Source organism: Rattus rattus, chromosome 7 (genome assembly GCF_011064425.1).
Source record: "Rattus rattus isolate New Zealand chromosome 7, Rrattus_CSIRO_v1, whole genome shotgun sequence".
Classification (NCBI taxonomy): domain Eukaryota; kingdom Metazoa; phylum Chordata; class Mammalia; order Rodentia; family Muridae; genus Rattus; species Rattus rattus.
The window spans coordinates 66,199,083-66,226,901 of record NC_046160.1 but is presented as its reverse complement, the minus strand read 5'-3'; the positions used below and the strand labels follow the sequence as shown (position 1 = coordinate 66,226,901).

Below are 27,819 nucleotides of genomic sequence, written 5' to 3'. Positions count from 1 at the left end.
GCACAGTTTTAACAAACTGTCTTAAGAAAGCAAAATCAAACTCCAAAAGTGTAAATAACTTAACATCCAACTATTTGGGATTCACTCATGATATTCTCGGCGTATGTCACTTCTCCGGCCCCATTCTCTGCACACAGATTGTCTTCCAGGCTCCAGCCGATTCCACTCTACACCCAGGGCTATTCTTGGTGGCCATCCCATAGTACTGGCATCTCCAAAAAGCTAGAACAGAACTTTATTCTTACTAGTAGTTTCTCCTGGGCTTTCTTCAGGGACTCTAGCCCTGCCATAGGTCTCTAGCCAAGCTTCAGCTGCTCTCCATGAACCCTTCAAAACCAGTACCTCCAAGGTGATTCTTACATTATCAGGTCCAGGGGCCAGAAGAGGTGAAACCTTAGCTGCCTCTGGAACACAGTTTCTGCGTATTGACCCTGACAAAGACTTCATCTCAATGACGCTTACCTCTTTTTAATCTCCACTAATTTCTCAGCTCCAGAAAACCTGCATCAATTGTCCAAGTAAATGAAAAGTTCCGTATCAATAGTGCCAGTCTCTTTTAATCATGGCTGACTCTTCAGTTCCAGGCAACCAGATACAACAGGTTCTTAACTCGAATGGCCCAGGAGAGTCTTTGCTTCAAGAGTCAGGCCTCCATTGTCTGCACTGCTCTCAGAATTCTTCCCACAGTACAGCTCACTGAGCTCTCAACACTCAAAGACTTTTTACCCCAAAGTTCCAAAAGTCCCTCCACAATCTACATAGCTACATCTGTCACAGTGATATCTACTCCTGGTATGAACTTCTGTCCTGGTTAGGGTTACTACCACTGTGATAAAACATCACCACGACCGAGAGTGAGCTGGCTTTATTTGGCTTACACTTCCAGCATAGTCTATTGTTGAAGGAAGTCAGGACAGAAACTCAAACTCCTGGAAACAGGAGCTGATGTGGAGGCCATGCAGGGATGCTGCTTATTGGCTCATTCCTCGTGGTTTGCCCAGCTTCCTTTCCTATAGAACCCAGGACTAACAGCCCAGGGATGGCACCACCCATGACAGGATAGACCTTCCCCATCAATAGCTAATTAAGAAAATGTCCTAAATTTGTGTCTTATAGAGGCATTTTCTCAATTGAGATTCCCTTCTTTCAGATGACTACAGTTTGTGTCAAGTTGACATAAGACTAGTGAGGTCACCTGAAAAAAATTAATCAATAAGTCATGTGAGAGCCATTTCTCCCTGAAATAATGACTTTAAATCCACAGCTGTGTTGCTGTGAGAAGGCAGAGAGCACCAAAAAGCAAGAGATACACAAACTGTCTCCTCAAACATTCCCTAGGGTCATGGGCTCTGGGTGTGCACTGGAATCACACAGCTCCGTGAAGATGGATGCCACGTAACTAACAACCAAGTTCTGAGGCAGCTGATCTGCAGCACGTGCAGGACCGTAACTTTGAAAGCCTCCTGGAATAGTCTGTCATGCAGCCAACGGCAAGGACCGAAGGCTTTCGTGTGCTGTACCTGGAAGCCAGTGGAGTTGTTAATGCTTCTCATTAAATGCTCTCATCTCCAGTTCCAGCCACCTCCAGTGAGGAATCGGGAAATCACACGCTAGCAGAATTTTAGTTTAACCTGAGCAGACGCTCCCTTCCTTTAGGGTATGACCTCTTAAAGAGTGCAGAATGGTCAGAGTAGTAGCAAACAGTGAGCCGAGTAGAGGGGAGTGGCCATGAGATTAATACTCCAGGCGACTCTGGGCCTTCATTTACACCCCTACTTCAAGCTGTTCATTCTATCTATGATGAACTAAAATATACAGAGGTTTTACTTTTAGTTTAAAATTTAATTAATTTTTTTAATTTAAAAATAGTGATGCCCCCATTATATCCATTCGTGTTAAGTGTCCAGTATGAGAGAGCCAGGCTCACACACTCACAGCCTTTCTGCTTCTTATACCTCAGCATGTGAAGGGTAGGAGGCCAACGCAGTAACATAGAAGGAATATTGGACTTCATGTACAAAAGCACGGTAAGACTGTCAAAGTGATCCAGACACTTCTGAGATTTATTTTCCTCATCTGTAAGAGCGGGTCGTTGTGAAGAATTGATAACCCCTGAACAGAGTAAGAATTCAGTGAGTACTACTGAACCAAAAGCTCTCTAGGCAAAGAAAGGGTTAATTTATATCCCATTTCTAGCCTGTCTTAGTTATGGTTTCTATTCCTATGAAAAGACACTATAACCACGGCAACTCTTACAAAGGAAAACATTTAAGTGGGGCTGGCTTACAGTTTCAGAGGTTTGGCCCATTATTATCATGGTGGGAAACATGGCCGCATCTACAGAACAGAGCTGGAGAAAGAGCTGAGAGTTTCTACATCGGGCAGCTGAACTGACTGTGGACCACACTGGTATGTGAGACCTCAAAGCTCACCCACACAGTGACACACTTCCTCCAACGAGGTCACACCTGCTCCAGCAAGGCCACACTTCCTAATGGTGCCACTCCCTGTGGGCCAAGCATCCAAACACATGAGTCTATGGGGGCCATTTCTATCCTAACCAGCATTTCCCTCTTTAGATCATATACATAGATGGCTGTTGTTACTCAGTTATAATTAAGCCAACATTTGAAAGGAACAACCCCCCCAGAATCAGTCCTTAATTAAACTAATGCCAGTTTCAGGTTTTCTTCCTCGGTCTCGGTTTCAAATGCCTCTATGATATTATTTTTCTTTAGTGCGTTTTAATGATTTCTTTCCAGTTTTGTAGCCTGTGATACTATTCATTTTCAATATTCCTTTTGCTATTTAAAGGTACACATCTCAACCATCTGGTAGGTTTCTGGAGCCACCTGATAATTAACATTCTCATTCCGAGTCTAAACACATCAAGTCCGTGTGGTTAAGGTTTACACACAAACATCTCCATGACAATACGTGTTCTAACCTAGCAGAGCTGTTTTCCATGGTGCCTTGCCCAAGATTTTATTAAAGATTTGTGTATTTTATTTTACATGTATGAAAGTTTTGCCTGAATGTATGTTTGTGTACCATGTACATGCCTGGTTCCCAGAGAGGCCAGCAGAGGGCATTGGGTGTTCTGGAATTCGGATTATAGATACCTGTGAGTTGCCGTGTGGAGGCTAGAAATGGAGCCACAGTCCTCAGCTAGAGCAGCGAGTGCTCTCAATCTCCTAGCCGTCTTGCCCTGCCTTGCCCAAGTCTTTACCAAGAGTTTTACATGTAATTTGGAAAAAAAAAATATGCTATGTCTGAGACTTTGTTCTGGAAAAATAATGATTCAAAAGACAAAAAAGAAAATGTCTATTTTTTTACAGAAAAAAATTCTCTTCAATCTCACTTAAGTTATGCTAAGTTTACTCAGAGATGGTAGGAATTGAATGCTTCAGGTACAGCGTGAGGTCACAGAGACGCTAGGATCAGAATCCTCCAAACCTCCAACTGATGATGCTAGTTCGGTTCTCTCAGAAGTGTGCACGTCAAGAGTTTGGGGCACTGGATTGAAGCCCTCAGTAATCAACCTTGGCCATTGCTCACGATCATAGTCAGTGGACTCTGGACTCCATAGCTGTCCTCTGAGCAAACCAGTGTCATCGTGGGCAGAGCTCACTTGTTCTTCTATAATAGAAAGAAGAGAACGTTCCTCCCTCTGCACCTCACAAATCAGGGGCAAGTCTACCTCAGGAGGTCACTAATACCATGCGCTCAGCCTGTTCTTCTCCCTAGTTATCACCCACACTGCTCGGTTCCAGGGCTGGAACACTGCCACAGCCCATCATTGCCGTCATTGCTCTCCTAGTCTGTCAGATTGGCACAGCCTCCTGGACCTGTGGTGATCATGAATCCTCTCCTAGCAGCCCCTTGTCTCTAAATTTCCACCATGTTTGGACCATCAGGCACATCTTTTCCCAGCAGGCCCTCTAGCCTCCATGTGAGTTACTGGGTGTCTGGATTAACTCCCAGATGTCTCACGCGTCCACGTCAGAAGGGCTTATAAACAGATTTTATCCAATGTTCTGACTTTGAAAATCGGCCTATATCAAAGATGCAGTCACAAATCATATGTGGTGGGAGTTTAAAGTAGTTTAAAGTCGGGGACTGATTCCAATTAAGTTACTTCCAGACTTCTGTTTACTTACAGGCTGTATTTCTTGTTCCAGTTAGTCCATGCCTTGCCTCATCTCTGCTGTTGTCTCTTCAGGGATATAAGCAGTTCATGGTGAGTGAACTCAGGCCCTTGTGTTTTCAGAGCAAGCACTTTACTGAGTCACCCCTTCAGTCCCTGACAGTATATTTACTGATCAAAATAACTGCCAATTAATGAACCAAAAATAAAAGGATTGCAAGGGTTTGGGCAAGTATATCCATGCAGGAAATGAATAGACTCTCTAGGCAGATTCCCCAGGCAATGCACCCAGGACTTCAGATACACTCCCAGATTCTCCAACAGTGGGAGAACAATACCCCGAACGTGCCTGGGTCTTGATCCTTCCAGGGTTTTTGTCTGAATTCAGTCTTCATGAAACAAGCACACTTCCCATGTGTTTTTAAAAACAAGGCTGCCAGTGGGGAGAGGAGGCACTGGACATAAGACTTGGGTTTAACTATCTAGGCCACCTATGTATGAACCGAGCCCATACTCAGTGCCCCCTCCTGTCCTGAGCAAGGAGGGTAATAGAGAACAGACATCTGATACAAGAAGCAAACAAATGGTGCAATTTTATAAGACAGAAAATAAGTAAAATACACTGACTGATGTCTGTGAGACGAAGGTAGGTGTTTTAAGAGTAGGCATCAGGAATCGGTGATCTAAGAATTTAGTATATGATCATTGGTTAAAGCCTTCTGTGAGCATTCTCCAAAAACATTTCCTTAATGAAGTATTTTTTAAAAAGTGTACATTAATAGAATGTCAGAGAAGACAGCGTCAAAACGACTTAAAGCAAGCACTGTAAAAGCAGCATGAGGTGCATAGACAATTAGATGTTTGTGTGTGCGTGTATGAGAGTGTGTGTGTGTGTGAGTGTGTGTGTGTGTGGTGTGAGTGTGTGTGGTGTGTGAGTATGTGTGATGTGTGTGGTGTGTGTATGTGTGTGTGTATGTGTGTATGTGTGTGTGGTGTGTGTGTGTGTGGTGTGGTGTGTGTCTGTGTATGTATGTGTGTGTGGTTGTGGTGTGTGTGTGTGTGTGTGTGTGTGTGTGTGATGTGTGTCCTCTTCATCAAATACAGAATAAGCCTCACCTACTTCTTCCCAACCTCTGCCCCATTCTCTCCAGGTCTCTGGGAGTGGATGCTGGAGCCTGGCTGTGCCTCTGGCTAACAATGAGGATCTAGAGGCAGCTGTGCAACACAGGGAAACGTAGTACTAGGGAAGGAACAAGGAAAGCTACGAGGGAAGAGCGACCTTGACATTCTCAGGGCTTCTGGTGTTTCTGGAGCTTTAACAGATAAGGGTGAATGGGAGGAGCCACACCAGAGACGTAGGCAGGAAAGAGTCAAAGGAAGAGGTCCAAATTAAAAAAAAAAAAAAAAAAAAAAAAAAAAAAAAAAAAGAAAAGAAAGCAAGATTGGCACAGGCGTTACACACCCCGGGGGCAGGGGGTGGGAGCAAGGGCCTGGCTGGTGTAGCAGTAATGCAGTAATGTTAGACAGCAGTGAATGAATTGAGAGCACATCTGGGGAGTGGGGTCCCTGTTGACAGAGATGTACGTGTGGGCAAAGAGCTGTCCTCTACCATAACTGGGACAAGTCAGGAAGGACTCAGAGCAACTGAAGGGACATCCCGAGCTGGAGGCCTGCTAAGATATGAGTGAAGTAGACAGGTAAGAAACTTGGCTTTGGACCTTTAGGGAAACACTGGAGTAGATGCACAAATTGGCATTATTCTGCACCCAGATGGTCTTTAAGGTCATGGGCATTCCCAGCCCCGATGATTGCTTTCCACCGTAAATTAATAAATCAAGTAACCAAAGCTTTGACATGAAGCTGAGACCACTCGCCCAGGTTGGACCTGCCCCCTGCTTTGCCAGTCTCATCTGGAAGCTGCCTTATAGGGCTGTCCTGTTAAATCCCCACCCAAAACCCCGTGCTGTGTTCTTTATCACTTTGAATGTATGGAGAACGCAAATGGATGACACGTAGGGCATGTGTCCCAAGCCACCAGAGGAACTGGCATGGAGTGGGCTAGGCTGAGTGTGTCTAAACCCTGGAAATCTGAGAAATTGCGATTAGATCCTCATCCTGAGACCAGCAGGAGTAGGGCTAACGCCCTCCCTGTTTCTATACCTGCCTCAGAGCACTCAACTAGGCGGGTACCAACCAGGTTGTCACAGTTAATCAGTTACTTCCAAATCCCTTGCCGTGCCAATGAAGCATCTCAGTGGCCATCCTTCTGGGACAAAGGACCTTTCCCTCCCTGGATATTCTCTCACCCTTCCGCAGAAACTACATAACCCTTGGTTCACTCGAATAAAGTGTATGCGTTCAAACCCATCCCTACACCCTCAGTAAAGAAATACAAACAGGTTAGGATCGTCTCAGAGAGCTGCTTCCCCCCTCCGGGAGCATCTGACTTAGGCAGACTGTGGACCCCAGTTTACACACCCCGAGAAGAGAGGCTGAACCCGGTACCACAGTGACAAATTGAAAGTTTTAAATGTGCCAAAATTTCACTGAATAAAGGAATATTATATAATGAAGAAGAAACTTATATAAGCATATCAGGATTTAAAACTAAGCCCTTCATGCAGACCTTAGTAGAAGCCACACACACTGGAACTTACTGATTTTGGGTTCGGTGGGGAAGGGCTCCATTATTACACACATTTGAGAACATTACAGAGAATTTAGTTAAGTCACTTGATGAAACAAACATACGGGAAGGTGCTAACAGAAGCCCTAGAATAAAACAAAGGTAGACAATTTCGATTCATCGCTAAGCAGTCATTGGCTGACATCACAGGACACCGTCCTGACCGTACGTACGTCTCCTGCAGCTCCTTTCTCAGTGGAGAGATAACCCACACCTGGACTAGAGCAATGACAGATACAAGAAGCCTTCGAAAAGTACGAGTACAGCTACGGTGAAAAAGCAGATCTCCCTAGAGATGATGCTTCAAACGTTAAATACAACTATACATTAATGGCACAAAAAATTCCTATTCTGAGTTAAAGTTTGTTTCCATACATACACTATTGATCTAGTTAAGTGAAGTTAATGACAAAATAGTGTTTTTAAGACCATTTGAACTTTTAGCTGTGCTTTTAGCCGTGTCTTCTAACAGTGTGCCCACCCCCTCACTTCCTCTTCTAGCAATTACTAACTTCCTGCGTACATGTGAAGGATCTGTGGGGTAACTGCTCATTTGTCTTACAAGTTCAATCCTGCATCAACTTAGGGACCACTCAATAGATCAGAGTGGTACAAGGGAGTGTCCTCTAACTTCTAGTTTATTCTCGCCCCAAGATGCTCTAAAAAAATTATTTCTGGGGCCCAGTCACAATACTCCCCACTGCCATAGGACGGCGCTATCGGGGACTGTCATTCTGCTGAGGCTGCTTCCAGCCATAGTTCTGTCATCATCCTGAGTTCTTCCCAAGAGCATCTAGCAGTGACATCTGGCTCTCTGGTTTACACTGTTCATCTGCTCACGTGCTCCCCTCTCCCCCTTCCTTACTCGCTCCCTTCTCCCTTCTCTCCTCTGTCTTTTCTTTCTCTCCCTGTCCAAGACACTAATGTAGTAATCTAGTGTCCTAGTGAGATTTTGTCAATTTGACACAAGCTAGAGTTACCTGAAAAGAGGGAATCAATCACAATGGAGAAAAATAAGATCGGGCTGTAGGCAAGCCTGCAGGACATTTTCTTAATTATGGACTGATGAGGAAGGGCCCAGAGCATTGTGGATGATGCCATCCCTGGGCTGGTGGTCCTGAGTGCTATGAGAAAGGAGGCTGAGCAAGCCGTAGGGAGCAAGCCAGTAAGCAGCATCCCTCCCTGGCTTCTGCACCAGCTCTGCCTCCAGACTCCTGCCTTAGGTCTTGTCCTGACTTCCTTCAGTGATAGACTGAGACCTGACAGGTGTAAGCTGAGTAAACCGTTTTCTCCCCAGGGCACGTTTGGTCGCAGTGCTTTATCACAACAGTAGGAATGCAACTAAGACATCTGGCAGATGATCCGTCACACTAATGTGAAAGGTTAAGCCAGATAAAAGGCTAAGCCAGATCCACTCCAAACATTTAGAAACATGCTTTCTCTTGACTCAGCTCACCATTCTTCCATGGTGGTGATAGGCTGTAAGTCACTTCAATGCTAAGAACTAAGGATCTGTTTAGCCTTTCAGTTTGTGTCATTTAAGATGAACCAGCAAAGGTAAAATAGTTTTCCTTAGGATGCCATCTAACTTGAAGTTTATATAAGACCTATATGTTATATATTTTTCCCCTTCAGGACCTGGGAGAGAGAAGAGGTTATGGCCTGGTCAAAGTCACAGTGTATATTTCTGGAGCCCTCATTTAATTGGACTCTCACCAGCACCTCCATTTCTCTATGCTGTGACACTTTCAAAAGGTCTCCCGGAGCCCAGACAACTGAAAAACGTCTGACATTAGATCAGTTGTTATAAAAAGCTCCTTTCTTCTGCATAATGCATTGTCTTCGGATGAAAGGCACTCTACAAGGAGAACATTGCCCTTCCCACCAGGGTAGAAACCACCATTTGCTTCAAAGGCAGCCTCAGCTTCTGCAGAAGGTACTAATCACATGACCTGTTCACCATTGCAGCTCCGTATTCTACCACGAGTCTTTTGTTAAGCCTTTTGGAATCATTTGTAAGATCTTTTCATTCTCCACAACTGATTTCTATGACATGGAACAAAATTACCCTTCCTGTTTCTTGTATCTCTTGTTCTTGTCTCAAAGGCCCGTTTTACTCTAGATAACTGTCGATGTAGTAAAATTAGAAGAAAAATGATCTGTTTACCATCAAGAATAATGTTGTCAAATGTTACTGTCTTTTTACCTTGGACTCTTCCTCACTGGCACTTATGAAACAGAGACTGGCTCAAGGTACCAGAGGCAAGTTTAGACTTCTTTCCAGAGAGCCCGCCTTACCTTCAGCTGAACTAGATGCACATCCACATGCTTGCTGTCTGCATCCTGCTGGACCGAGTAGGTCAGGTCACGGACCCTCTCTGAGGTCATCCGGAGCCAGGTCTCAATCTCAGGTAAGTGCAGGACAATCTTCCAGTCGGCTGCTGTGTGGAGCGGAGGTGGCTTTCCATACTGCTGGTCAGCGTCTATGGCCTTCACGGCTTCCTCTCCCTCTCCTTCCTCCTGCTCCACAGTGGGTGTCATGTTGATGGCCATGGGTGAAGCATCCGTCGCCATGGGATCTGGGCCCTGTGACCTCAGTGGGGAAAGTGTCACGCTCATGGTTAACATGGAGAAATCTAAGCCTTACTTCTTTCCAAAACAGCTGAAAGGCAAAAGGAAATCGGAAAGCAAAGTCAGACTAGATGGCCAAATAAAGCAACGATACTTCGCAGAAGAAACGGGGTTTCTAAATAAAGCCGGATTCTAAATTAAGAAACCATTGCTCATAACAAAAACAGAAAGAGGGGTTTTGATTTTATACATTGCAGCTGCAAGACCCAGTATGTAACACAAGAGCGTGGTGATACTGTCTCTCCAAATGTCCATCTTCCCGTTTCCTTGGCAACAGATACTGAGATTAGCTGTCAATATTCCTGTCTGGAATTTACAGCCAGAATCCCCCATTTCCTCTGCAGCCAGCTGTGGCCTCATAGCCAAGTTCTAGCCAATGAGAAGTGGAACAGCTATGCAGAAATTCCCATGGCTGTGTCAAGGGATTGTTGAACTAGAATAAGCCAGGAGTTGGCCATCTGCTTTTCACTGTTACTCCAGTCTATATGGTGGACTGCATGACTGGAGTTCTAGGTCCGTGTCAGTCTAGGCGATGCTCTGGGGTGCTCTTAGGAGGGGATGGTGAAGCATAGAGCTAAGAGCATGGGTCAAATGAGATACCAAGGAGCCTCTGCCAGTATTGCTGACACGTGAACGGAAAGGACACATTTCTACTGTGTCGAAACAATGATTAAAATGGGCTCTCCTGATGTATGCAGCCAAACATTCTGAATAAAACCAACACATTTAATATAGGAATAAATAAAAAGAGAGGGTGTTCTAGACAGTGAAATACGCTGTGTTAGTCTCAGATATTATCTATTTTGAAGATTTGGATAGATGACAGATATAGATGATAGACAGACAGATAGATAACAGATATAAATAACATGTAGCAATTCCAAAATGTTAGTTTCTTAGAAAAGAGATTATATCATAAAGGTCTAATTAATGCTGATTAATTAATGCCACACCCAGGTTACACTAATATAATATGCAATTATGTTAAAAATTTCAGAGGCGTTTAGAATTTTAAGAGTAATAAGCTGTTCTGACACATACTAGTAAAAGGGTTACCAGACAGATGAGATTAACAACTGCCTATCATGGGGAACGAAGTTTGTTTTTGAGGATAAAGGTTAGTTACTATGATCCTGCTCTCTGGAAGTGGGCTAGCATAAAATACCCTTTGGCTCTTATGTTTTAGAATGAATGTGTGTTATTTTGCCCCTGGAAACAGCTTGAATTCAAGGCTAATGGACTTTCTTTTTACAAGGTTGTGTTTTGTTTTGAAGGTGGTTTTGTTTGTTTGTTTGTTTAGTACATTCAAGTTACACTTTCGCTTCTGAAAAGTAACTGATCAAAAGTTCAAAAAGTTAATGTGATCATCAGAAAGCAGCTCACACATTTTGTCAGATTCTGAATATTCATTTAACAGCTACCTCTGCTTCTTCTTGCTATAACAAAAGCAGTTTGGGGAGGAAACTGCAGGAAAGACCTACTTCACTTCAGAGGTCACAGTCTATCATGACAGGAAGTCAGGGCAGGAACTCAGCCCAGGCACCCAGAAGCAGGAGCTGAAGCAGAGGCCACAGAGGAGTGCTGCTCACAGGCTTGCTTCATATCCACCTGCTTTTTTATACAACCCAGGACCACCAGCCTAGGGGTGGCACCACCCACAGGAGCACTGAGCCCTGCCGACAGTAACCATTAATCAAGAAAAAGACAAACAGCAACCAGAGAGTATATTGGTAGGTTCATGGCTCCTGATACTTATGTAGCAGAGGCCTGCCTTATCTGGCATCAGTGAAACAGGAGGTGCTGGGCCCTGTGGAGGCTTAATGCCCAGCAAAGGAGGAAGCTAGAGGGGTGAGGCAGGAGTGGGTGGGTGGGGTACTCTTAAAAGTAAAGGGGAGGGAGAGGAGAGAGGGAGTTGTGAAATGGAGACTGGGAAGGGGGACAACATTTGACATAGAAAAAAAATAATCATTTTTTAAAAGAAAGTGTACATTAACACACAGCTAAAAAAGAAGAAGAAAAGAAAAAAGACTTGCCCGTAGATCAATTGATGGAGGCATTATCTTAGTTAGGTTCTGTCTTCCCAGAGGACTCTACTTTGTTTCAAGTTAACAACAACAAAAAATCAACCAACATTGTAACAACAAAACAAAGTTATTCTTATTGATATAGAAGGGTGAAAAAAAAAATCAAGACAGCTCCCAGTGTGAGCAACTTGTAACTATCCATGCCTACTGAGCAAGGGAAACAACCAGATCTGCCCAACTGATGAAAGTGCTATAGATGGGGTGGGTAGAGTGGGGTGGGTAAGAGGGGTGGGTAGAGTAGAGTGGGTAAGAGTAGGGTGGGTAAGAGGGGGGGTAGAGTAGGGTGGGTAAGAGTGGGGTGGGTAGAGTAGGGTGGGTAAGAGTGGGGTGGGTAGAGTGGGGTGGGTAGAGTGGGTAGAGTAGGGTGGCTAAAGTGGGGGGGTGGGTAAGAGTGGGGTGGGTAGCGTGGGGTGGGTAGAGTAGGGTGGGTAAGAGTGGGGTGGGTAGAGTAGGGTGGGTAAGAGTGGGGGGGGTAGAGTAGGGGTGGGTAAGAGTAGGGTGGGTAAGAGGGGTAGGTAGAGTAGGGTGGGTAAGAGTGGGGTGGGGTAGAGTAGGGTGGGTAAGAGTGGGGTGGGTAGAGTAGGGTGGGTAAGAGGAGGGGGGGTAAGAGGGGGGGGGGTAGAGTAGGGGGGGTAAGAGGGGGGGGGGTAGAGTAGGGTGGGTAGAGTGTAAGAGGGGTGGGTAAGAGGGGTGCGAGAGGGTGGGTAAGAGGTGGGGTGGGTAGAGTGGGGTGGGTAAGAGTGGGGTGGGTAGAGTAGGGTGGGTAGAGTGGGGTGGGTAGAGTGGGGCAGGTACTCCGTGTCGTAAGTACTCTCTCAGTACTGCCCTATAACCCTGACTCCCCTCCCTCCACAAGCTCCCATGCTGCATACACTGCTCTCAGACTCGTGCCCTCACTGGCTTTAAGTTCTGATCATCTTGCTTCCAGTGTACACCTGGGGTGCACACAACGTCTAGCTTCCCTTTCCTAAGTTTTCAACATCTGAGTTTTGAGTTAGGTAAAGTTCATCGGTGAACTTTCCGAAGCAAGGTTATTGGCAAAAGGTAAGGCACTGCATCTCATGAAGTTGGCCAACTGCTTCGGTGCCGGCCTCGGGAAGCAGGAGGGAGAAATGCACCTATGTTTGTAGCCATCTTGTGTTTAATTTATTAAATGATACTGATACTAGCCTTGGCTAATAAAAAAATCTCAAATATAACAAAATTTCATGGAAGGCAGTCAATCCCAGGAAGTGTGAGCTACCCCAGAAGCCACACCCCAGTGTTCCACAGGTGCTGACTCGGACTTCCCTGAATACATCTAAATTATTAATCAGTTCGATGCTTTCTAAGGGACAAATATCATCTCACTCTCTGAAGAGAAATCTGATAACAAAGGTTAATAAAGCCTTCTTGTTCAAGGACGTAGAACTGGTTACAAATGGAGAACACACTGATGTAACAATGATTGTCTCAAATACTGTGCCAAAGGTCAACCAAGAGTCCGGCTGCTGTGCATTCAACTGCCTCAGATCGTCACGTACTTGCCCAGACCCTGTATAACTAATGAGTGACACTGACAGGCAGCTTTGTCAGATTCCTAAACCAAGTGATATAAATCCCACCTTAACTAGAGGTATATCAACGAATCAGCTCACCCGGATCACAGAATTGTCTTAACCCACATTTCCACAGATGTCATCAGGCTACACACAAGTAAGCACAGGGCGACCACTCAACGTCGCTCAGACTTAGTGTCCTTGGCTGCAGAATGAAGGGACCGAACCAGATGAGATCTTATCTGGGCAGAGGAATGTGAGAGTGCTTACAGTTAGCGATCCAGGGATTTCATAGCGATTAGGCTGTAACTACCTCATGGTGGCTCTCCATTATACTGAAGCACAGAAACACAATCAACTGACTTGTTCCAGTTCATAGAAAAAAATTATTACTAAGAAAAATAATTTTTAAAGCATAGTTAGCTTTGATAATTTTCCCCAGAAGAACAAATATGACAAGGACTCCTCTCTAGGAATCTTCCCCTCAGGACTAATGACAATGACATGGTTCTATGTGTCGAGCACAAAACAATAGGAAAACTAAACAGAACACTGTCTGGGGAGGGCCGCATGGGCATTACTCTGGAGAGCGTTCAGAAGCCCTGAAAGGCAAACTTCAAGCTCTTCCTGTGACAAATGTTCAACTAATCAAACTGTAAGCAAGGAACTTTCTTGAGTAAGCCAGGGACATAGACAAGCGGTGTTTTACTGAGCTCACACCTGAGTTTCTGTTGTGTACTTTTCTTCACATATACTTCTGCCACTGAGAAATGAATGCATGGGTCATATGCTTAGCAAGCGTGGGACGTGGTGTAAGTGGATCAAATCACACCGTTCATGAGAAGCAATTAATATGAACACTGGACTTTCAGTTCTGACAGTTCACATTGCAACACAGCAGCATCGACGGCTCTGCTCCCTGGTTTTCACAAAAAAACCATATCCGATGTAAAAGATGAACGTACATAATTCAAGGAAACAGCTTCAACATGCAGGCACTAGGTGTTTGTGGGGAGCTTCCTGCCCTTATTCTGGTTAGTCAGTCTTGCTTCTAAAACACATTAATTACTCCACTTAATCGCTAACAGTAGCTGCAAGTTCTTCACTTTGCCTTCGTGAGTCTCTTCATAAAGGGAAAGAGGACTTCTAGTCACAGAGATGTTAGAAAAGAAAATGCCACTAGACAGCAGGTTACAACAGAGCAAGTGAGAGCACCAGGCCAAGATCATACCCACCGAGTTGCGACTGACTCCAGGAAGACAGAAGAGCGATCAATCAGCCTTTGAAACCCAAGGGCCTCTCCCTCCCTCCCTCCCATCATCAAATGTTTGTGTCTGGTCACCTTCCCAGCATTAGAGATAATACCTCCTTTTATCCCGGCTCCTGTTAAAAATAGCATCCATCAAATCCTCTCCTTTCCAGCAACTAAAGGAGAGGCAATATATGAAGCACAAAGGCCGAAAAAAGTGCCAATCTTGAATCTGTCCTTATTAATTTGAGCGAGAGTTTTTCCTACCTTACTTACTATCCTACTTACTGTCCCGTGGAGAGAGAAGAAAATGTACCACGGATTGCTTAATAAGGGCTGGTACTGGTGTCTCTCTAGCAGTCCAAAAACTATGAGTTGATGCATAGTTCCCAGGATGCATTTGTGTATGTTTAGATGAGGGCAGCCTTCTTAGGGAAAACCAAAAAGCAAAAGTTCTAGCTGTCCAGCCCTCAGATCACCCATCTCCCCTTTCTCCTGTAATTTCCCTCTCTTAAATAAGAACCAGAAAAGTGGGGACCCTACCAACTGTACTCACTGTAAATGCTCGGTTTCTAAAGTCCCTTCAGGATTAAGCCTCTGGCTCCTCCTCCTCGCCCCATCCTGGCTTTCTGCTCATAGCACACGATAAGGGCCAGTGTCTGCTGCTCCAAGCTGGCAGTGCTGTGCACAGCTTCAATGCTCTTTGGGGACCTAACTCTGAAGCCAGGGCTGCTACCCAGTCCCTATTTGGAAGCCATTGTATATGTTACAGACTGCAGTCCCAGGCAGGCCTTTTGTAAACAGGCAGTGACTGGGCAAAGGAGACAGTTGCCAAAACAAGGACGCCTAAGGAAATGAGTGCTCCATGGACAGAACACAGCCAGCCACCGCTGGCTCTCAGAAGAATCAGGATGACACTCCCCACATGCCCGGGGCCAGATAAAGTATGTGGTACGCTAGCTGTGAATGCTGTCTGACTAAGTGGACTTGTGGGTTTGCTCTTTCCTCCAGAAACTGTTTCTCTCATGTATGTATCCCATGATGTGTGGCAGTCTCGCTATCACGTGAATCACCCATAAGTTTGGATACAGCCTTCCACGCTCTGCTTGCTTTCGACGGGACTAATTTTAGCCACACTCACAGATCTGCGTGCTGCGTGTCACATTTTACGAAACAGAGGTATAGGCGATTGTGTTAGGCATGATTCAATCCATTCTGACCTAACAAACTGTCCTTTTCCCCCTCTTCCCTTTCATTTCCTTCTTTTCTATTCTGATAACCACTCGTCACAGAGCCCATTCATACCGACATTTAGAAAGGAAAAACACGTCTTCTAGACTATTTCAAATTCTCTCCCTTGATTTGATTGCATTAAGGAAAAACAAAGGAACTCAAGAAGTCCACCCCATACCTGAGCCCAGGAGAGCAGAACTGGTCTCTGCAGAGAAAGCCCAAGAGCGTGTTAATAAGCAGCTTAGTTAAATGCCCCGCCTACCTAGATGGGATCTAATTCATCCCTTGGCTTTAAGTCAGGCGGCCTGCTTGCCTCCTGCCTCCCTCAATCTTATGGGGACCACAGCTAGGAAACTGAACAATTTTAAGTCTAAGAGCTGCTGGCGAGCCGGAAGAACATATTGAACTGAGGGAAGGAAGAGACCGTAGCTCCAGCTCCAGACGAATGCGCCAGAGCCATGACCTGCACCTCTTCCTGTGCCTTCTCACCCACCGACCCCATGTTTCCTGGGACTCCTGGGAGTGACACTGTTCTAGCCTTCCTGCACTGATGGGCCATCTCAGGGTAAAGTGAACATCAAGTGCACCTGGGAAGGGGACATGTTGACAATCAGGCTGGGACAGACCACCACAATTAAAAGGAGTTAATGGCGCTTTTCCCTTTCCGTGTTTTAATGTCCTCCCCGGGGCATGTGGTCCATTACACCCGCCGCTCACTCAGATAGCCTGTGTGGAATTATGGGTTTTCCCTCAGCCACGCCTCTAACTCCCTTCCCCCTAAGCATGGCATTTTCCATCAGCAATACTGCACTTCATAAGTCACGTTCCTTCCTCAGCCCCCCCTCCTAGATTTTCTGAAGAATGGACAGCCAACCCGACCAGGCCAGTTATCATATTTGCCGGCGTTTTCTTTCTTCCAGGATAAGTCCCTGTCCCGGAGAGTCACTTGGATACTTGAGGCAGTCAGTCACAGAGCACGCACAATCGTCAGTGTGTACGTGTGTGCGTGGGCCACAATTAGATGGATGCTCATCACTTTCGTTCCTGCCCCAAGCTGACAAAGTCACCTTTAAGTGGTAGGCAGCCACCTTTCTCTTACTTGAGAAAATGTCTTGAGAAGGACTGGATTTGCAAAAGGCAGCCATAGTGACAGGCAGAACTGTGGTCTACATATTGAGTCTCCATCCGGCCAGGGCTACCAACAGGACTACATACATAACTTGTCTAGAAAATACAAAGTAAAATACAAGTTTTACTTAGTCACTGATATTAATGTGAACAAGATGAACTAAGATTCATTTCAACTCAGCTGACGGGACTGAGAAGCACCTGTGTGTGAAGCGTCTTATGTTTTACGGCACCTTGCACTTAGCCTCAAGAATTATAATTTCATAGGGACAATCTCTGTCTCTCCTACCCCCAGCACTTCTACATACTACATAGGCAAGAAATAGTCAAATGCACACATGCAAACTAAAAGCCTTATTATATTAGGCCCCCAAAAGAATGGCATTAATCACTGGACAGACACATGTAAAAAGCACCATTTGCTGGAAAAATGATATTTGAGATAAACTGAGTTTGATTCAGAAGGACATTGATGGGATTGTAGGCAGGGGAAGAGGGTTAACAAAAACACTCCTGTATCATGAAGTAAGAAAAGTCAGGAGATAACCATTGAGAGAACTGAGAATTCAGTGTGGCCTGGAAATAGGACCCAGGAGAAACCGCAGCCACATCCCGATGGCTTTGAACGCTCTACACATGAGGTTCAGAGTGAATCTCTCGGGGGTGCAGAGACTGAAAAGATGGCATAAAATGAGAAAGCAGATAAAATGAGAAAATAAGCAACACGTGGAAGCTTTTTTTTAATCAAGAAAAGGAAATGAAAAATAAAAATTAAGAGATTCAAAACTCCTTTTTCTAGACAAACCTTCAACACAGAATATAACCTTAAAACTTCCTGTAGTAAAAGAGAAAGAGAGGAGGGGAAAGGGAGAGAGGGAGGGAGGGAGGAAGGGAGAGAGGGAGCAAGGGAGGGAGGGAAGGAGGGAGGGAAGGAGGGAGGGAGGGAAGGAGAGAGGGAGGGAAGGAGGGAGGGAGGGAAGGAGGGAGGAGACTGACTTTACATCAGAGTGATCAGGGGACTTTGTGCTCTGTCCTACCTGCTCCATTAAATATAAAAAGAAGTCTCCATTTTTAGTTCCCCGTTAGCGCTGGTTCACAGTCACAGATTTGAAGTGGAAAATTTCTAAATACCATTTTATATAATTATTTGACTCTTTTTCTTGTTCTAAAATTTCTTTCAAATTAATTTTACAGTAATACATACTAAATCAAACGTTGTCGAGATGGAAACACCGAGGTTAAAAGATCCTCTGTGTCTCCATGTTCTTAACTCCTGACAAGAAATGACGAGTCTCCGTGTGCATTTCCTCCATCACCTCAACATGCAAAGTAAGAAGGGAGATGAACCACAAAAGACTACTCTAAGGCTTTGAGCACACAGAATTCCAAAATTCGTTAGTCACCTGTATTAAAGCAGTGTTTGGTAACTCACTGCACATTTCCAGACACTAAGAAGTTTTTATAAAGAGGTTACTAAGGAAATGTCTAGGTAGACAGCCCACTGAATACAGCTACCTAACTTTGCTCCCTACTAAATGCCTACAATCACCACCCAAAAAAGGGGGACTCTTCCGACAAACACCATAAAACAAGAGGAAAATCAATGTTTTGAAAGCTACAAATTAGATAAACAAGTGATAAATGGCTTTCGTAACTTTCAAGAGCTAAATTCAAAGCCAGTAACTCAGGGAGCACAGAGGCAGCCTGACTTTTCTATCACAGATTTTGGAACTGGTGGACCTAGACGTCTCTGCAGATAGACAGAGGGTGGTGCTGGAGGAGGTAATGTTGCCCAACAGAGGTCTGGTCTTCATCCAAGCTCCTAGGAGGGAGCCCTAACTCCACGGGGAAGGACTGTGAATGGAGCCTGGTGCACAGGTCAACCAGCCCTGGATCTAAGGTTAGGGCTCACCTGGCGTGCCTCTACTCTGAAGCCCCAAGGAAAGACAGTGGACCTTGAAGCTCAGGGGTGCTTCCAAAGTTGGCAGCATTTGGGGTGTGCGTGTGTGTGCGTGTGTGTGTGTGTGTGTGTCCACATTTGTTCTTGTCTGTGTAGGGACGTGTGCGTACATACGCATGGAGGCCAGGGGTTAATGTTGGGTGTTTCCCTCAATTACTTTCCATCTTATGTTTTGAAACAAGGTCTGTGAGAGTACAGCCATGTGAGACGATCCCTAGACTGCCAGCACACCCCGAGGTCCCTCTGCGTCTAGCTCCCCAGTGCTGAGGTTACAGGTACAGCTGCTGTGCCCAGCGTTTATGTGAATGAGAGGGGTCTGGATGCATGAAGTTTGCGTGGCACGTTTACTGAACGGGTCAGCTCCCAATATTTGGATTTCTTAACATGGAAATTAAAAAAAGAGAAACTATTTTTCTTAAGAAAAAGTCCTGTCTATTAAGGACTACGTGAGTCCTTCTCAAAAAGAGGCATATAAATGGTTAGTACGTGCACAACTAAGTGAGTGATCTAACCAGGCATCAGGGAAATGTGAATCAAGGCCCTGGGGTAGCCTTACTCCAGTAGAATGGCGAAAGCTAACACGATTTGGCAGGAATATAGAGAGCGAAGAACCCTTATAGACTGTTGCGGCAATGTGCAGTCGGCCACATGGGAAACAGAAGCAATGCCTCTGCCACTGAAAATCAGACTCTCTGTCTTGTAACCTGGTGAATGCCCTGGGTACAACATCAAAAGAGAGGTGAAGCACCTCAAACACAGACTTGCACTCCTGTTTATTTAAACCCAATTCACAACCACTGAAATACGGAAATACGGATGCCTTTCAATAAATGAGTAGATAAAGTTTGCGTGGTATATATACATAAACAATGAGATATTATTCAGCCATAGTAAAGAATGGCATTCTGTCATTGACACGCACATGGATGGAACTGGAAGTCATTGTGTAATTGAAACAAGCCAGGCAAGGGAAGGCAGAATTCTACAGGTTCTCACTCATTTGCAGGAACACAGAGATGGGGATAGTGGTCACTGGACACTATGCACTTCAGAGGGGAATGGAGACAGAGTGAAATCTCGTAATGTACACCGAAACACAGAATGGAGAAATTCCTTCTGGGTCTTCAGCATAGTAGAGCGCCTAGCGGTTACAATGATCTATGATAGATTTTTAAAATGAGGAGTAGAATATGAGGTTCACCATGGAAAATGATTAGCCAGGAGACGGGAATGCCTGTCATACTTACTACACATTATACACATGCACTGCATTACCATAGTGTACCCCATAAGGTTGTGTAAACATTATGTCTTTAACAAACAAAAGAAAGAGAAGACAGACAGACAGGAAGAAAGGAAGGAAGGAAGGAAGGAAGGAAGGAAGGAAGGAAGGGAGGGAGGGACAGAGGAAGGAAGGAAAGAAAGAAGGAAGAAAGGTAGGTAGAGGGGAGGGGAGTGGAAGGGCTTTGAAGTAAGTAAATAAGTCAGTGAAATATTCATTGCAATGAGTCACTGGTCTGGTCTGAGGCCTCTGGCTTCTGTGACAGCATCAATCTTGGATCCTCATGGGGACTCCTCCCAGTTATCCTGTTGTTGCCCTGTGTCAATGGAGATCCTTCAGCTTTGGAACAGCAGGGCCAGCCCTGTCACAAGCTCCAAAAGTTCACAGATGATGCAGATTCTGGGGTAGGCCAACTCAAAGCCTTGGATCAGGCTTGGGTGTGAGCTGAGCTGGTCAGTCTGTTGATCACCTTATTGCACCACTGGGGGTGAGCGCTCCAGCGCTGTTCAGGCTTGTCCACCCAATTCTGCCGCTGCCAGGAGGCAGAGTCAACTCTCACACCCTCCCCTCAGGGCCAGCTCACCTGGGCCCCAGGGCCTACTGTGTTTCCCATGGCAGGGCCTGCAGCCGGCCAGGCACAGAGCCAGTTCACCAGCACTCATGACCCCAGGACCAGGGGTGACAAGGTGGAGGGCAGCATCCCTAAGCCCAAATCACCTCAGGAGAGATGAGTAGCCAGACCAGCTCTCCCATGTTCACACCCTCTGGGAGGCTCACCCTCACGCCTTCCACCAGGGTCAGCTCCACTATGCTGCCCAGACAAGAAAGGACCATACCTTTAAATACAAAATGTTCACTTTGACCCAGTTTAGTAATATTGCTGCATTCATTTCACTAAAATAATATTTTAGAAAGAACTTTAAGAACTGTCTAATCAAGAAGACATTTCTAATTGACCACCACTTAGCCCAAGGGAGTCTCACTGGGTGTACAAAGCACACATAAGGGCAGCCCCTGGTCCATCAGTAAATGGCAACGCAGAACAAACTCAAGGGCACTTTTGACCATTTTCTTTTTGTTTCAAATTGCACTGTTTGGGCTTTTCTTTTTTTTTTTTTTTTAACTGATTGGTCTTTTGTTTCTATATCATGGTTTCTGATTTTGTGTTTTTATGGGTCTCTGTATGTATGTGTGTGTGTGTGTGTGTGTGTGTGTGTGTGTGTGTGTGTGTTTCTTCTGCTTTTTCTTTTCTTTTTAATTTTTACTTTTCATTGTGGTTTGTTTTATTTGCCTGTTTGTTTTCCAAAGAGAGGGTGAAAGACGGAGTGGAGTTTGCATGGGTGGGGGGGATCTGGGAGGGGATGAGAGAGAAGACACCACCGTTGGGCTCTAGTGTCTGAAAAGGTATTTTCAACTGAAACATGTAAGAAAGAAAGAAAAAAAGGAAAGAAACAAGTGGAGGAGAGAGGCAGGGTGAGAGAGAGAGAGAGAGAGAGAGAGAGAGAGAGAGAGAGAGCGCTGCCTCCTACAGTTAAGCCTGTTGCAATGGTAAGAGACACAGGCAAGGAGTGATCAGTGAATCTAAGCTATTTCAGTGTTCGTCCTAACGCGTACATACATTGTAGAGAGGATAACTTTTATTTTAGAAGACAAGTGAATCAGGCTACAAAATCAAACAATGAATTGAGCCAAATCTCTCCATTGATATTAATTTGCCTTCTGCTGCTCATGCTGCGGTGTGAGAACACCTTGAATAACTACTACGCTTTCTCTCAGAAAGAGAGGACTGTGAGGATGAAGGACTCTCAGAAGGACTGGGATTTCCAAACCCATTTTCCTATTCACAATATTCCTTCACTGCAGCCTCTCAGACATAAGATGCCTCTAATGTCCACCTGAAACATAGCGACGAAGTTGCCCCCCAGCCCCAAAGGTCTCCCTGAGCAGGAGTCCCCTCCCTGTGTTCCTTATTGCAGAAACCATTTCCGCAGCCTGCAACTATGCCTACTCTCCCAGAGCAGTTTCAGTAGGGCAGAGACTGCTCCGAACATCCTACAGTGCTATTGCTCTAAATCTATCAAGTTCCTGACACAGCCGAGCATTTCAACCTGAGCAAGCATTAAGTCTAAAGTTAAGGTCTGATTGGATCAGACTTTGCTCCAAAATGAATTGGTGTTTTGAAAAATACCCAGAGCAATAAGGATCTGATACAATAGACCTTCAGAGGAAAATACCACACACATTTTAAGCACTGGGTAGACAGTAGGAGCTCGAGGATTTATGTTTATATTGGAAGATATCAAACCATAAACCATGGACTAGTTCAGCATAAATTCTCCTCCACTGGATTCTTCTTTCCTAATAAATAAATGATTCCATTGTTTAATAAAAACACATAGCTACACCAGGACTTCTTATTAGGAGCTAAAGGCTTCAAACCTTCACAAAGAGTCCAGTAGATCTTACATCAACCTCAGGAAGACTACAGTTTGAATTCCACCAGACACTTTGGCAGCTCTTCCATTCATCAAAGGCAACAAAGAGATTTATATTTTGAATTTAGGGCTTCTCTAACTGTCAGGAACATACAGGACAGCATGCTGGATGTTATTCAAAGGCCGACCCGTCGTCGTCTCTCACCTACGCCATCAGCACGCTAGGGTCTGAAAGCACAGTCCGTCCGGCCATCTGCTCTCACCACTTCCCACCACCCCAGCTGAGCTGCAGAGAGAAAGAAGAAGCTGCAGTTTCCACAAGAGGTCACAATCTGAGCTGCTCACTCGCTCCGCGACTCAGCCAAGCCTGCAGTCAGTCACGCCCCGCAAGCACGGGGGAGCGACTCGCTGACACCCAGCAGCAGCTTGGCGGCATGGAAGATGACTGTGCACGCAACGTTTTAATTTTTCATGTCGTTCCCTGGCAGGCAGTAGTTTCTCGTAACTGATGCGGCTCTCAGAAACAGCAGAGCCTTCTCAATAACCTGTCTGTATCTTCTTGACTCATGTACCACAATGACATATCCATCATGTGACACAGCTACTTTTGTTCCACTTAGTCACTTACGGCAGCTACAAAAGACTCTCAGACAAAGTGTGCTTGCCGTGGCTTCTGTTTATCTCACACTGCTGTGATCCTGACATTGCTAAACGTTCTGTGTCGTTCAGGCTCTGATGAGCCTCCTGGAGGTCCTTTCAGTTTCTTCAGCAAAAAAAAAAAAAAAATAAAAATAAAAACTAAAAATAAAAAATAAAAAAATGCTACTTTTCCTGCCAGGAAAATGAGTGATGCAGGATATTTCTAACAGTCCGCTGCTTCAGTTTTTAAAAAAGAATTTGGGAGTGATCTCTAATAAGCTGGTTCTACATGGTAAGGGCTTTATTTTGCTCTTTTAACATATAATAAAACACAGGTAGCTGGAAGACTATAGTTTCCCCCCTTCAATGTGAAAATTGTATAGTTTTTTGAAATTGAAATACAATTACATCATTTCCCCTTCCCTTTCCTCTCTTCTATTCTTCCTGTGTATTCTGCCTTACTCATTCTCAAATTGACTACCTCTTTTAATTGTAGTTGTGGGGTGTGTGTGTGTGTATGTGTGTGTGTGTGTGTGTGTGTGTGTGTGTGTGTGTGTGTGAATATATAGGTGCAATCTAAACATTCCATAGAATACTACTTGTAAATATATGTTTTTAGGACTGACCACTTGGTATTAGACAAGCAGTTTGGAGTTCTTCCCTGGGGAAGACTATTTCTCCTGGTCTCAGAATTCCTTTGTCACCTGCAGTGTTTTGTCTAGAGTTGGGGCCCCTGAGCCCTCCCCCTTCCTTGTTAACAGGTCTACTAATACTGTCTTATTTATGTCTTGCTTAAGCAGCCCTATTGATGAGAATTCATGAGTGTAGCCTCTCTGACATTTCTGGGAGACGCACGCTCACAGCGACCTTCCTGTTCTAGCTCCGACGACCTTTCTGTTTCTTCTTCTGCTGTGATCCCTGAGACTCAGGCACAGGAGTTACACTGTAGATCTCTCAGTTGGGGATGGGCCCCATACAGCCACTCATGGTCTGCAATTGTATCAGTTGTCGTTTCCTGTTATGGTCTCCATTTGTTGCACAGTGGTTCCTTTCTTGAAAGTGAAGTATACTACTGATCTATGGTTATAAGGATAAACGGACAATGCTGGTTGAGTAAAGTGACAGTCGTAGGTTCTTCTGCAGGAGTCACTATTTCATTAGCCTGAGATAGTTCGGTAGGTTTCCAGGACTAGGCATGGTTTTCCTCTTGTTGAGCAGGTCTCATATTCAGTTAAATATCTGAAGGTTACTACCAAGATGTGAGTGCCACTGTTGTACCCCTTGGAATATTGTGCCATTCTGGTTCTTGTTGGGGTAGATGTCATAGCTGGGTAGCATTATTGACTGCTTCCCTTCCTTAGAGGCGTACGTGGTGGTTCTGGTACTGTGAAAGATAGACTACAGGAAGAAGATTTTCAGGGTTGATCCAGGTCAGATCCCCAGAATCCTGTGTCTAAAGTGTACGGTGACTTCAGCAATAGGAGCTTACTTTCATCCTCCAGGAGGTAATCAAGAGCAACAGAAATAGCTCGTGTTTATAATGTGAAAGTTTTAAAGAAAACAACTAGTCATCTCTATAGGAAACAGGAATATGCTAGCTGACGGTTTAAGGGGAGAAGGGGAATACTGGCTCCTTTAGATTTGGCATTGTCCTAGGTATTCTGGCAAAAAGTGTGTCAACAGGTGCTCATCCTTTACCCCACCCCCGTCCCACCCCAGGAACAGCTGCAGCTTCTAAGCTCTGTTGCTTCTCAACTGAATCATAAGGGAAACAAGCTGGAAAGCCAATGAGCTCGGATGAAACCTCAGTAAGTTTCAGTCAAGTTTCCCAAAGGATGCTTTAAGGGAGGAAATACCTCTCACTTAACAAACTTTGTTAAAATGTGGCGAGATGTATCCTATCTAAATGCAGCAAGGTTTCTATTATGGCAGAAGCGCAGTGTGCAGGAAGAACATCGCCCTGAGCTCAGACTATGAAGCAGTCACTTGAGTCAAATTGCATATTCTTCAGGGACTTATAAAGAAAAAAAATAGACAAACTGGGCTTCACAAAAACTTAAACTGTTTGTCCTATACAAAAAAAAAAATCCAGTATCATCACAGTAAAACAGTAAGTGGCAGGGGTGGGACAGAAATATCAATAAATCATGCCTATGAAAAAAGGATCAACAAATAGAATATACAGAAACTTCAAGACACAGAAACAAAACCCCAAACAACCCAATTCGAAAAATGAGCAAAGAACTAAAATATATATTTTTTTCCAAAGAAGATATACAAACGGCTGATGAATCCACAAAGCTATCAAACATCAGCGATCACTAGGGAAACGTTCATCAAAGCTAGAAGACTATCTCCTCAACAAACAAGCAAGCAAACAAAAGCATGAGGGTGTAGAAATGTTAGAACCTTCATGTTAACAGAAGTATGAAGCAACACAGCCCTGTAGGAAACAGTGTGGCAGTTCTGAAAGAAGCTAAAAATAGAATCAGCAGCCAGAAAAGATCCAGGAAAAAAATTCCCTTTTGGATACAGAGCCAAAAAGGAATGAAAACATCCTCAGAAAGAGAAAGCCATGTACCCAAAGGTTCAATGGCAGCAATGTTCACAACAGCCAAAACATGGAAGCGACCAAGGGCTTATCCATCATCTGATGAATGGATAAACAAAATGTAATAAATACATACAATAGGATATTATTCAGGCTTAAATGGGAAGAGGCTTTTGACACAAGGTGAATGAACCTTGGAGACGGTATGCTAAGAGAAACAAGCCAATCACAAAAAGACAAATACTGTATGATTCCACTTGACTAGTCAAAACCACAAAGACAGGCAGGAAAGTGTGGGTAGTTAGGGGGTGAGTGGAAAGTGAATTAGGAGTTACTGCTTGGTAAACTTTACAAGATCGGGAATAAGATGGCTGTGGGGATGGCTATGCAACAATATGATTATTTTTAATTCTACTGAATGATTAATTTAAAAATGATTCTTATCATAAATGCTTAAATGAAGCATAAATCCCATAAAAATTCTGCTGAGTTCATTTTAATTTTTTAAAAAGAAGAAAAATATATGTTGTATGTACACATATGAAATTCTCGACATATAAATATATCTAAATAAAAGTAATCCTTATGGTAAATTCATGTCATGTATCTCTTAAAAGAATTTTTAGTAAATAAGGACTAGTAGTAAAATCAAGGGAGGGTCAAAAGTCATGAAAGTGTTAGAGAAAGTTCAGACTCTATAGATCTAAAATTTCAGCTAAATTAATATAGGACCTCATATTGGTACATGAATTGATTTCAAACACAATTCAGAACACAACCTAAAAACACATAATCAATATTTTGATGGTCAGTGTTAATTGTCAACTAGACAGAATCTGGGATCACCTGGGAGATGGGACTGGTCATGCCTGTAAGAGATTATCTTGATTAAGTTAATTAAGGTAGGAAACACCATCTTAACTGTGGGCAGCGCCATTCCCTAGGCCAGGATCCTGTGTAATGGTGAGGCTAGCATTCATTGTTCTCTGTACCTCATTGTTGACTTAGTGTGGACAGTTGCTTCAAGCTCCTGCTGCCTTGTCCTCTCTGACTGTACCACAGAACTATGAGCAAGAATCAACCCTTTCTCCTTTGAGTTGCTTTGGTCAGAATATTTTGTCACAAACAGGAAAAGAATAGACAACAACCTAGGAAATTTCTAAATATTACCTGAGTATTGGCATCATTTTAACATCCGCCAAAACAGAAAACCCTGGAGAAATGTGTATGCTGCTATAGAAATACTGGAGAGTGGCATATCCCAGAGCTTCTGTGAGTCACTGTCTGTAGGCATTAGATCTCCCAACGAATATATAACCATGCAAACTTAACCCACACTTCCTAGGTACTAATTCTTTCTGGGTACTAATAATATCTAAGTCCCTAAAATACTGGAGGCACATATCTAAAAATCTCATTCTGGATTAACCCTTTCCTCTCCAAGTTTGTGTGGTCATGGTGTTTTATGACAGCAAAGCAGTCATCCACTCTCACTGACCAATACCCTCTCCTAGGACAAAACTAAGCAGATATGGAGACTGCCCAGAAGTCTCAGTGGGCCATACTCTCTTTCTCGACCTGGCTTATAAAATGTAAATGCTTCAAATATTTCTCTTCATTTTGTTTTACCTCAAAACATTCTCTAATAGCAGAAATAACATATATTAATATATACATTCATACTAAAAATGTCTACTCTGGAATAGGGTCGGCCTTTTTTCTCTATCAAAATGCAAGCAAGCAAGTCGGTTGATTCTGCTGCAAAATTTCATAAGGGGAGCTCTGTCACCCAGGAGAGCAAGAAGTCCTCCTGGAGGGATGGACGTTCACAGAGCAGAACATCACTCCCTCAGAAGGACCCCTTTGACACAAATTCTGTGATGTGTCCTGACACAGTGCTCAAAATGGGTACGTCTGGGAACTCTACCTCCAGCCACCATCTCCTGGGACTGAGCTGCTCACATCAGCTTCTGGTAAGGGCTGGTTTTGTAGGATTCAGCGTTACACGGCAATTTATTATTGATGGTGAGCAAGCACTGACACATGGGCGATTTTAAAAAATCAAAAACCTAAAACCAACCAAACGAATCAAACGAAAAACAGTATGTCTACTCTTAAAGGTCTCTGGAGAGCAGGCAAAGTCAGAAACAAGGAAATATGTTACAAGAAATAATAACTAAGGAGATGTGTAAGCTAAATAGTTAGGTAGCAATGGAGAAAAAAAGGGCAGATTTATATACAGGTAGGCCACCCAAA

General features: G+C 44.2%; 1 protein-coding gene across 2 annotated transcripts in view; it reads right to left on the bottom strand.

Moving 5' to 3' along the window:
• Positions 1 to 27,819, bottom strand: part of Akap6 (A-kinase anchoring protein 6) — a 391,635-nt gene that overhangs the window by 319,319 nt on the left and 44,497 nt on the right. For both annotated transcript variants that reach the window (XM_032907724.1, XM_032907725.1), the window contains exon 2: positions 9,132 to 9,495. In XM_032907724.1, coding sequence (XP_032763615.1) covers positions 9,132 to 9,461 — 330 coding nt within the window. In that variant the 5' untranslated portion in view covers positions 9,462 to 9,495. The remainder of the gene's footprint in view (positions 1 to 9,131; positions 9,496 to 27,819) is intronic.